General features: G+C 45.7%; 1 protein-coding gene across 1 annotated transcript in view; it reads right to left on the bottom strand.

The window, feature by feature from the left end:
• The window catches only part of LOC139049528 (MIF4G domain-containing protein B-like), a 43,174-nt gene that overhangs the window by 17,279 nt on the left and 13,122 nt on the right, over positions 1-12,773 (bottom strand). Inside the window, exon 3 of the mRNA XM_070525064.1 lies at positions 4,065-4,245. Coding sequence (XP_070381165.1) covers positions 4,065-4,245 — 181 coding nt within the window. The remainder of the gene's footprint in view (positions 1-4,064; positions 4,246-12,773) is intronic.

Raw genomic sequence — 12,773 nt, 5'->3', positions numbered from 1 at the left:
GTTGAGAAAGAAGGACTAAGAAAAATGAGTGAGCACAGCAGGGCGCTGTCAACTGAAATTTATTGGAGAAAAACAAGTTCGGCAGCGTGTTACAGTGCAGTAACACGAAAAGGCGAAAGCCCGCTGCACGCGTGGTATTTAATTATGGTTACGATCGGAGAGACATAACGAACCGCTGTGTGAAGTAAACCCATGGCGCTGTAGGTCGACCTCCTTAACGATACTTGTGAGCACCTAATGCGCTATCTAAATATTCCTTCCTTCCTTCCTTCCTTCCTTCCTTCCTTCCTTCCTTCCTTCCTTCCTTCCTTCCTTCCTTCCTTCCTTCCTTCCTTCCTTCCTTCCTTCCTTCCTTCCTTCCTTCCTTCCTTCCTTCCTTCCTTCCTTCCTCTCTCCCTCCCACCCTTCTTTCCTTAAATTTCTTGCATCACTGGACTAGACGCCGCTTTTTTCGAGTATGAGCGCCGCCTTTTTCGGGTATGAGCCAATGCAACGAACCACTTAAGCCTTTCGCCCTGATAAGGAATAAGAATAAACATGAGCGGTAGCCTAGCATTCGTGTTCTGTTGATCCTCGGCATTCGTCAATTTCGCGATGTCTGTTACCCTCATCACGAGCAGTCGTTTTTAAGGCGACAGCGTTAAAGAGGTCGTGTCGCATAAAGTCCGGCGTTGGCGTCCGGCGTCCCGCATCGGCGTCGGGCGTAGCGGCAACAAGTTTTTCGAACCACGTACACCCAGGCAAGCAATTAGAGGGAACGTATACGCAAGGAATTGATTGAATTCAATTTCTCAAGCTAAAATGCTGAGAAAAAATGGTAAACTAGGACTTGCACACAGCCTGCGGACACGATAGCTCTCGAATTGTAATTTGACTATACGAGAAAACATTATTCTGTTACGCGAAAACAAAACAAAAAAAAACCTTCACACACACATACCGGCCGCGGCGTTAACAGACCCACCGCAGCAGCGTCCGCCATTTTGAGCGCGCCCGTTTCCTTGCAATCCACTGGCGCTCGCCTCCGCCGCATCGCAAGAGGCCGCGTTTCTACCACAAAGCTCACATTCGTGCATAACGTTCGAGGCAAGGGTTTCCGTTAAACATCACGGTTACATACGCTGCAATTGCCGGGAAGTGTGAGAAACGGTCAGGGATCTCTGAATGCTATCGCGTTCCACTGTTAAAGGCGAAGCTTAAGCGTCCATGTTTTTTTGGACGTCGTCAGCGCAATGTAGCAATGACGATGACAGTGCGGGGACGACGGCACGACGAGAGTCGGGCGACGAAGATGGAATGACAAAGATAGAAAATCTATGACATCACGACCATGGTACGGCAAAGAATGCATATCGACTGCGTGAAGACGACATCATAGCGAGGGTCGGATGAAGAAGCTGGAATGGCGACGACGGGCCAACCGCGACGGCATCACGACCACGAGCACGAATCTACTTGCCCAAGCTATTACACAACTTTGTTAACTGGTGCGGCGTGAAAGGCGCGATGATGACCGCACGATGAAAGTGAGTCAGATGACGTAGCTGGAATGACGAGTGTAACTACCACGACAGCATCAGGCCAGTGGTGTGGTAACGAATGCATGACGACTGCGTGAAGACAGCATGGCGGTGATGGCTCGACGAGGGAAGCGTGACGGAAGCTGGATGACTCAGCTGTAACGACCACGGCTTCACAAGCACCAGCACATACCTAATGACCCAAGCTATTTGACAACTTCGTTCGCTTGGTCGGCACGAAAGGTTGGACGACGATGGCAGGAGAGTGCTGGACGACAGACCAGGAATGACGAAGACAGAATGACAATGACGGCGTCATGAGAGCGGTACGTTGACGAATGCGTGAGGACGAAGCAAGACGAGAGTCGGATGACTAAGTTGGAGTGACTGCGATGAAGTGACCACACGACAGGATCACAACCACCAGTACATACCCAGCGGTCTAAGCTGTTAGACAACTTGGGTCATTTGGTCGGCATGACACACACACACACACACGCACACGCACGCGCACGCGCACACAAAAGGGCTACTATCCAAGCCTCACGTGCGAATTTCCACAGCGCGAAAATGACGTCCTTTGTGTTGCAACATACGGGTGCAAAATATCCAGAAATTATGATCGGGAGAAAGAAAGCTTTCGTTCTTTTGTTTCAGGAAATTCGGGAAATTGAGAAAAAATTGTAACTCCAGTGATAAATAGGTTATACTTATTATGCGAGCAGTAAAAAATAATGACCCTTAAGAGGAAGCTTTAGCTCGGGTGCTACTATCTAAATACATGCAAAAGGAGAATTCGTTTTTCTCGGCACCCACTGCACTAAATTTGACGAAGTTTGTTGCATTTAAAAGAAATACTTAAAATCTACTGACTGTTCGTTTGAAATTCTTGATTCAGATAGTCAATCCTTTATTAAAAATTGGCAAATACCGAAAATTTTCAGAAAAAGAAACAATTAAATTTGCAGCTCTAAGTCAGCAGAGAAAAATGACATCACACTTGCATTATTTGCACCTGATAGTACATCTAAAGTGGGCAAAACTGATATGTTACACATTAATAAAAAAATATATATAGTATTGAAATACAGCCTTTTCAGAACCCTTCTACAAAACGTAACAAATTCACGTAAGACACAAATTGACATATCGAATTTGTCCGCTTTGAATGATCTAATGGATGTCGTTTATAGAACCGCGATATCTGTTCTTGATGCAGAGCTATTAATATATAGATTTCGTGCGTCTATTTTTTTTTCGAACTTGCAAATACTTTAAAATTTCTTTAACAAAATTTACGCCCCTAATCGAAATCACGCTTCCAACAGTCACTGTAATTTAGCTTTCTCGCTCAAACGCAACAAATTTCATTAAAATCGGTGCAGAGGTTATCTTAGAAAAGCGATTCTTGCGTTTTACATTTGAATAGGCCGTATCTGAGTTGGGCCCGACCTAAAGTTTCCTGTTAAGTACATACGGTAAATACCTAGATACCTAGATAACACGTAGAAAATAAAATGAACGCTTTGTTCTCTTTTACGAAAGATCGCTAATCTGATAACTGAGAAAAAATGTTACTCAGCGTCCGCGTCGCTCTTGCTGGAAGCACTCGCATTAGACTCCATTGCGGCTGCTTCCACATTGAAATTTGTAAGTTGACAAGCTTTTGAACACGTTTATGAGCCTGTCGCGAAGGTTGTGACGAATATTTCCGAACAAAGACCAGTTTCGTTCACAATTGGTAGATGGCCAATCTATCTGAAACAGCCTAGGCGCTGTAAGTGACCGCGCCTGACTAATGCAAAGGCCTTGCGACAAAGTAGACGCCCCCACGTGCTTCGCGAAGTCCCAGACTCCAGTCCCGAACCAAAACCCAGAGGGCGTCCTGTATTCGGCTACTTTTGAAGCTACGTTATGTTTTTATAGTGGGACTGAGAGCTAATAACGAAGACACTTCAGAACTGTGCTGCCATTTTCTTGAGGTCGCAGCTTCTAGAACCATACGCTGGCTGCATAGCCGAGAACGGCAAATATAACTGTATGTGGAAATTGTAACGTTTTCTTTTCACCATCTCTGTGCTATTAAAAAAAACGGGAGAAAAAAAGCGTCTTTCCCCCCGAATCCTTCCGGGTTTTTTCGACGCCATTACGTTTCTAATCCAACCTACAGAGGCTACCCATGTGGGACTTGTCTCCAAATAATACTCGTAATATATCTTACGTGCATTTACATTAATTATCGCTGCACTTTCTTTAATTGCAGGTCATGATAGACATATGTTTATCAGCGTGACAGCGTTTCCCACAGGAACGCATTTAGTGCAGATCGTGTTAAATAATGGAAATGAACGCAAACAGACGGTCACGTTCGGGGAGATGTGCGCAAGTTAGCAAGTTACGGATATCCGCGGGCCCCTGATGGAAATTCGAGGATATCCCCACCAATGTTTCGTCCGCAGTGTCGCTGCGGTATGAAATTCTTGCGTTTTTTCCCCCTGTACCGCACCAGTACGTGCTCCTTCTTTGAAGTACGGAAGCTCGTACCGCTTAGAGCTTTTTGTACTATGCTGAGGCGCTGGCTCGTCGATGCGGCAGCCCCGTGCTCTTCCTTGCGTGACGTCTCGTGACCCGAAAACCTGCGGTCCACGCCCTCGCCGCTGCCGGTCTCACGCTTTCGCCGCTGCTGCCGCGTTCGACGCTCGCTGGCTCTGGACGGTGGCGCACGCTGCGTGAGGAAGCCATAGGGAACACGCGTTTTTTTTTATTTGCAGTAGCAAGTCACACGTACACTCGAGAGCAGAAGTACACGGACCACAGGCTCACCGGAAAACTTATTTCGTTCGTAATTCAGGCGCTCAACAGCGAAATTGAGCGCAATAGAAAGTTTGCATAGCGAAGTTTGGGCCAGCAGTCCTCCATTTCAAGTTACATTCATAGGCGGAGAAGCGAATTGCATTTGTCGCGAAATCCGCTGTTCCATACACTTTTGCCCGTAGAACCACACCAGATATGCGCTTGCGCCGTCGCCGTGCTGTCCCGGGTGCGACGGCGCATGCGCAGCCAGCCTGCCCGCCCAGCCGCTTGGAGAAGTTGGAAGTGACGTCACCTACTGCGACTGGAAACGCAAGCAGCTAAGGCGAGCAAGCTTGTGCCATGATTCCGCTGCCTTCCCGCGCGCCCAGTGTTGGAGACGACTTGATCTGTCGAGTTTCCGAGGAGCGGCAGCATGGAACGTTCAATTCGGTACAAACACGCGTGCCCTGCCTTGCAGGCTCTCCACGTTAGGCCAGCGTTGGGAGTGCGAGTGCTCGCGGTTATCGAGTGCGCTATTGTTCATGTGTGCCTTTCGACGCGTGACACCACTCGTGTTCAGTTAGTAAGCGAACGTCTACCGCTATATATACTGCCCATAAAATGCAAGACATGCTTCGTGGAATATTGTAATACTTTGCTGTTCCTATCAACGATTCGTCCTTCAGGCGAAACATGTGTCTTGGCCAGAACTGAAAGTGCTTTAACAGCGAAACTTTTTACCAGAGCTCGAATACTAAAGAAATACGGGCTTTGAATATCGAATCGAATACTCCCATAATTCGGAAAGCAAGAGTTGCAAAAGAAGCAAAAGGCTCCAAAGTGGCGGCAAACAATCTGGATCGGTATCACAAGACTTTTCTTTAGTAAGTTCCACATTTCATTGGCCGGCCGCCGACGCTTATAACGTGTCTAACATTGCAATTGGCTAGTAGCTCCTCTTACAAACACTCCTAACATGTCAGCAGGGAAAGAAGCCACCGACCAAAAAGTGTGGTTAACAAATTTTAGACATTTCAGCTACCATATGGAAGCCATGTTGTCTAAAAAAAAAAAAACAAGGCCGCTTAATCAAACATTTTCTTTCTTAGCGAAGTAATCCAGCGCTACTTTTTAACGAGGACACAGGGAAACATGACTGGACGGGTGCTTTTGAACTGGATTAGCGCTGGATCTAGTAATCCAGCGCTGGATTATCGCTGGATTACTTTCTTAAGAAAAAAAATAATCGAGGAATACGATACTTAATAAGGCGAAATTTGAGCTAAGCGCATACGTGTTTTAATTTCGCGAAATATTGCCAGCCGCAGAAAATCTGTCTCGTGCGGCACACTGCAAACGGAGTGAAGAGAGGTGCGACTGCCTCGCTAATCGGGAGATCGCGAGAGGCAGCGCGTGGGTGACGCGTGGGCGCGATTCGCAGCAGCCTCCGCAGGCAGACCTCCACTCGTGCAGCGCTTTGTTTCTGTATATGGTATCGGATGACGCGCTCGCCGCATGGCATCGGTGAACAGACGACGGCGCGCTACTCTGGCGCCATCTCGTAACGGTTGGCACCGCAAAGCCAGTCCTGCGCGGCGCTACGCTTTTCTTCTCACGCTTTCGCCATAACCTTCTCCACTTTTCTACTCGCGTTCTCTTAGCTATCGCCGTCTTTCATATGCTGCTGCGTTCCGCCTTCGCTATTTAATCCTTCGCTGTGCTCGTTCGCTCAGTTAAGGCTTGTTTACGCTCGAGCCGCCCATCGCCGCAAGCCGCACCGCACGCTTGCGGTTGCGCGAAAAACTGCACGTATCCAGCACGTGTGCACAAATTACCGTTTACATTGTGTGCACAGTGTATACCTCGCACATTGTAAACCGAAATTTGTGCACAAGAGTTTGATACGTGCAATCTTTCGCGCGACCGCACGCGTGAGGTGGGGCTTGCGGCGATGGGCGGCTCGAGCGTAAACAGGCCCTGAGGGAGGGCGCCGAGGGCTGACGCCGACGCGAAACGCAGGAACGGGCGGCTACGAGCTGCGCTCTCAAGTGCATCACCAACTAGCCGCGAAACGTGTTTTCTAAATAAAACACCCACGTGTGCTCTTTCCTGGTACACATAGTGTTCGAGTCCGACAACGTTGCATCGAATTCTACTATGACAACGTGATCTCAGCCTGTCTGAGGCGAGCAGTTGAACTACCCGAACGGCTGTAAAAGGATTGGGGCTTCTTGTTGCGCTAGCATATCGCCGTCAAGTCCCACGCTTGTGTCGAAGTGATACCACGTGCTGCCATCAGTGGGCACTTATTTTCTGCGTTTCTTACACATCTCGCACCTCCATGCCGCCCGTATACTGCACACCGGTGCTTTATACGTCCCATGTACGGGCTCTGTGTTTGAGGTAATCGGCGGTACGTGGTGTGCAAAGATGGGAACGCCGTGATGGCGCTATCTTCCAACAGGGCTAGTTTTGAACGCTGCGTTATCTGTAGTTTCAGAGACACTTTGAAGTGAGAAGCTGCAAGAAGCGTTTGCTCCCTTCTGCCGGCGCTCTTCATCACGACAGTGTTCTGACAGCGAGTTCGCGGCCATCGAGCGAGACCTGGGGCGCGATCGGATATATTTTGTTCGATACGCGTTCTGTTCAGTTGCTGCAACGTCACAAAGTTCCAGTATGCAAAATTTGTGATAGCGGGGCGGAGAGAGCAGCCAATCAGGAAGCGGTCACCTGCCCGGAAGTTTACCTCCGTCGTTTGTCGTCTGCTTGCAAACAGTATACTACAAAGCCAAATGTTTCTCGTCTTCCAATTGAATGAAATCTTTGTCTAAAAATATGTATTTTTTCTTCTCAAGCCCAAACACGTTTTCAAATAGCAGTACGTGTGACTACTGCAATTTATAACTATTAGGTTCTTTGCGTCGTCCCTAGGTAGTGTCGCGCACAGCGAGAAGGAAAAAGAAAAAAAAAAACGACGGGAAGAGTGGCGCACTTTTCAAGAGGCAGCCACAACATCCCAGTGGCTCGCTGGCACCGATGATGTCGTCGATTTCTCTGTGCAACCAACGAATTATTTGTTTCGAGAAAAAAAAAACGACGCCAGAATTCACTTTCTGTCATTTCTTCAAACGCGTTTCGCACCGCCGCCCGCTCTCTTCCATCCTCTAGAAACGCCAGCGCAACAACCTAAGTTTCCAACGGAAGCGCCATTTTCTAGAATTAAACTATGGATCGGATTCAAACGTGCCATTCCGCAGTCGAAAAGGCCGCCTGTTGGATCCAATCCAATCCACCAGACGCGCCATGCGAAGCCGTATGATCGCTCCAAACTTCTCAACTCCCGTCGCGTTCGGACGAAATGCTCGGTGGGCGGATGATTGACAGGAGCGTGTCGTCATTTTGACGTCACCAAAAACGGGGCGGCGCCCCGCGGCTGGCGACGTCGGCGCGGAGTAGGCCAATCGCGCGCGCGCCGGTAACCGAACGAACGCGCCGAACAACCATCTCCGATCGCACCCCTGTTCGTGTTTGCCGGTGTGGGCGCGACACCATGCTCATTAATTTAAGTAGCAGCGAGTGTTTACTGCAATTTATATGAACGATAAAACTACGACCCTTACTTTGTTTAGTTGTCTGATACTTCGCTATCGCTATCAAAGTTTCGCTTTTCGGGTGACATTTACTTTTCTGTAAATTCGAAGCTTTTGGAAATGCATGGAGTGGTGTTAGAAATTTAATTCATTCAAATGATCAAAAAAGTGCAAGTTCATCTTTCGTGGCTAATGGGACCGTAACGCATCGGACGACACACTCATGGGGGGTTTATAGCGGCTGGGAGGCTGAAATGCGCCAATGGCGCCAAAATGCCCCTTGCGCCAATAAACCCTACACATCGTCCAAAGGCTAAAATAATGGTAATACGCTGTAATATTCCGCTATATTCGAATAACGACGAAATCTAACATCAATTTCTCGAATCAGATGCCCTGATTCGTTTGCGGAACTTCGAGCGTTCAAGCACCCCGGCTAAGTCAAAACCAATCGCTAAAGAGATAGCTACGACTCTGACGGTGTGAGGATGTGTAGTTGTCTACTACCTGTTCTTTGAGCTTCCATGTATTCTGGGTGCCTACAAATTATGTGCCTGTATTGGGAGCATATAGGCGCGAAACGCAGAAATGCTTTTCTGAGACAACTCGCGAAGCGATTTGAATGAAATGTGTTGCATTTGAAGATTAAGATAGAGTCTACTGACTTACGATGCAAAATTTTCATTTAGGGCGTCAGAAATGTTTACAAAAATGAAAGATCATCGGTAAGTAAAAAAAAAAATATATAGAAGCACGAAGTTTACAAACCTGTAATTCTGCACCACAAACACATATAGCAGTTCTGTGAGCTGTACATATTCGAGCATTTCAAGTGAAGATATATATTAAATGAATTTACAGCGTACGTTTAGTTCTCAGTATGTTTACGAGGGTCTCGCAGAGGCTACCTCACAAATTAGTGAAATATTTCAGAGCAGCGTACGATAGAACTTTGTCCGCTTCAGATGTATTATTAGGTGCAGTTTACCGAATTGATAACGTTCTTTTGCAAAGTTATAGAGTTGTAAACTCGGTATACTGAATTTTCCTTAAATTTTGCACTTTTTGATAATTTTTCTAAGCTCATTTGTGGCATGAATTAAAAGATATGCTTCTTACAGTTACTCGACTTTAGCTTTTCCTTTGAAATACAACTCAATCAAAATCGGTGCACTAGTTGCAAAGAAATGTAATTACTCCGTTCCGATTTATTTAGACAGTAAATCCCAAGCTAAAGCTTCGCCTTAAGTCATCAAAGTTTGTAATAAAATTGGCGAGAACCGCCAACGTTAGAGGAATCTGAAACGAAAACTTTTTCAACTCTGCACCCAAAACAGATATCCCAGCTTTGTAAACTCGTTCTCTTGAAGCATAAGATAGTAAATAGTAAACCGACGTAATATAGTTGCATTGTTTACGAGAGCATAGCGAAATTCCTACTCGTAAATTATTGGTATATTTCTAAGCGACAAGTAATACATTTGTTTCTGTTTGGTTTAGACGTCTCAATAGGCGCCATATTTAAAACAAATGGCGCCATTACTTTCCATTTCCAAGTTACAAAGCGGTAAAGTCGATACTTGAGCTTGCGGAGATATGGCGATCTGAATTTTTTCTAAATATTGATGGCCTAAATTAAAAATCTGCTGTCTCTAGTCGGTAGAGCTTTGCGTTCGCATTTATATTCAAGAATCATTCTAGGCGGTACTGGAGTTGCCGAGCAAACCGATAATCTCATATGTTTAGACTGGAGCTCCCGCACAACAGCTTCCTTTTAGGCTTCGAAGAAGTTACACGAGTCTATCTGGCGTGGCCAATCGTGGTATGCGAAATTTCGCGCCGTTTTAAATTTAAACGTATAAGGCCTGAGCAGCATACAGAAATTAATGCAGAGGTCGAAGGCGTCGAAAGCGTTACCTTAACCGTCAAGATGGTGCGAGAGCGTTTCGAAAATTGGGATAGCTATTGCTTGTGCAGAATACACGATTCCAGTGTAATTCCAATCACACTGGAAAGGCCTCCGTGGAAGACACCCGATGGCGTCATCGCTGATGTCGCAAAATCGGACATCTAGAAACGCTGCACCGATGTGGACATGGACACCTGTCAAAGCTTGTCTTGTCTTGTAGCCTCGAGAGTGGCGCGTACCCACTATGGGGGATGGCCAAGAAGCAGGCGGTTTTCCGTATGGTTAGAAGTAGAGACAATCTAGATTTGTATAGTGGAGCGTGGGACGATAGTACTGTAAATTAGAAGTTTAAATAATTATTGTTAGGAATTCCAATAAAATAAGTAAACGTGAAGAAATGAAATAATATAAATTATGAATAGTTTTAGAAATTCAGCAAGGTACTCTTTTTGTGTCTCTGATGAAATTGTAAACTGTCAGAAAAGCATCCCTGTGGCTGGATCTTAGTGAAGTCGCCCCAAAAGAAAGAATGGTTTGCGAGGTTAGCGAAAGGCTAAGTTTAGTAAATGAGTATTCTAATAGTTTTCTTTGTGTTAGAAAGCGGCGGCACGAGAGAAAGTAATGTTCGACAGTTTCAGGCTCACTGCAAAAAGAACATAGAGGGGACACTGCGAGACCAGACCTGTGTAAGTAAAAATTTAGAGGAGGTATGCGACATCTCAATTTTGTAAAGGAAACTTCCAATTGCCTTGAAGGACACCAATTAGTATTCCATGGGAAGCCAAGATGGTGGAAATCAGAAGAGGGTGTTAGCATGGATATTGTAGAGTTTTGAGATATTGCGAAATTTCTGTACCTAGCCGCGGTGACATAAGCCAATGTCGGCAAAACAGATATGATAGGGCCGTTCAGTGAAGCTCGTGCGAGAGAATCAGCCATTTCATTCAAATGCAACCCATGATGTCCGGGTACCCAAAGCAAACGTACTTTTCGTAAGTACGGAGGCACCATCGAACGAAATGTTCTTTGAATTGCTGAATTTAAAGATGCAGTTAGTGCTGTGCATACAGATAGCGAGTCGGTCACAATAACAGCTAATGGGTCATTTTGGGGCAGTTTTCGTAATGCTAGTGTTATCGCTAATAATTCTGCCTGAAATATAGGTGTGAAGTCGGGAAGGCGAAGGGAGCAAGACCACTGAAGAGATTCAGAGAAGATCCCCACTCCTGCCTTCTCAATGCACACAGAAGCGTCAGTAGCTATTACATTGTCAGTGGTTAGCTGGTGTAGGTGGCCGTTTAAGATATTAATTAAATCTCGCCTTGGTAATAGCTTAGCATGATTTGGAAATATGTCATCGAACTGAATTTTGAGGTCTGGGAAGGCATCATTTGAATGGAAAACATGGTGTAGGGACACATCCAATTTTCGTAACTGTTCTTGAACGAATATTACCTGAGGACTGTGGAATCTCGACCACGATACTTGGAAAAACTCAGACGGTTCAGTGATAAATATATATTGCGTACGCCTTTTGAAATAATCATAAATTTTTAAAAATGTCTGAACCGTAAGTATGCGGAATCTGCAATGTAGGATGGGTATATCAAAGCTGAAGCTGTCAAGGGTGGGTGTATCAAAGCTGTCAAAGCTGAAGCACAACACAGAAGCACGTTTTTTTCTTCTTTGTTATCAGGTTCAAAAGAACGCGAGGTAGCCTCGGTTGGCTAGTTGGTGCATATTTGTAAGCATAACTGTCTAGGATAAATTAAGAAAGCAACAAGAACAAAAGCACGCATCTACGAGACGAGAGCCAGCTGGCAACTGTGATCGAACGCTTCCTTCGCTGCAGAATGCATTCAATGGCGCACTTCGTAGAGCTTTTGCGCAGGCATACACAGTTGTCGCGAGTAACCAAATTTTATTAAATGCGGAGGCAAATCGGCACGGGAGCTACTCAAAAAGAGAACATCCTTGATTGCACCACCGCAATATGGTGCAATATAATTCCCTAAACCGCACAATTTGGTAAAGAGGAGATGCTTCAGTGCAACATCATGGATTTGCAGCATGTATTCGTATATGCGCTATTGGACAGGATTAAGAACGGAGTTGTTAAGCAAAGCTGCTAAAACATTTCCATCTGCACGCTCCAATACTTACTCCGCGCATTCTACGAGAACTAGCTGAAGGCAATAAGTTATACCCAGCTCGTGCTTTCCACTGCCTCTTTGGCATTACATCATGCGGTCGGCTAACAATCCACCTGTGCTTCGTGTGAAGATGGACGGCTCACGTGTCTCCGTCAGACAACTGCGGCCACGTGTTCGCAAAGGTGATCGAGCTGAGTAACATGCTGACAAAGACGGTCCATGTGTGGTCATTTCTATTAACACTGGGAATGCGGAATGGTGTCCTTGCGCACACAGTTGACATTGCTCGCCGTGAATATCTCGAGAATTTGTCACTCTAACACTATACTATAATGAAGCCATCTTTTACTGCACACTGTTTGTTAGCTATGAGTTATCTTCTTTTGTACCGGCTACCATACTGCACGGTTCTTCAAATGTCAATAGTTTAGCATAGACTAGGAATATTTGCTTCAAAGTTAAGAGTCCTGTACTGTACTAGGATTTTATTGCAAGTAATAATACCACACCGCTACCACTCAGCTATTGCGCGTACAACCATGTACAGAAAGTTGTTTGTGCGTCAGGTTCTTCTCCGTAGTTCTAAAACGCAGCACCTGTGCCACTTCACTCTGCTTACGTCAATTATTTGGTCTTTATGAACGCTCAGCAAGTGTTGTTCAATGCACCATCGGCACAAATTGAAATTCGAAATTGTAATAACTACAATTACAATTTGAATTACAATTTGAATTACGCATGAATTCTTGGAAATGTGATGTGTAATCACACTGCGTCTGGTTTCTGAGCATGTATAATACTTACGAAT

This window comes from Dermacentor albipictus, chromosome 9 (genome assembly GCF_038994185.2).
Source record: "Dermacentor albipictus isolate Rhodes 1998 colony chromosome 9, USDA_Dalb.pri_finalv2, whole genome shotgun sequence".
Lineage (NCBI taxonomy): Eukaryota > Metazoa > Arthropoda > Arachnida > Ixodida > Ixodidae > Dermacentor > Dermacentor albipictus.
This window is presented reverse-complemented; position numbering and strand designations above follow the sequence as displayed.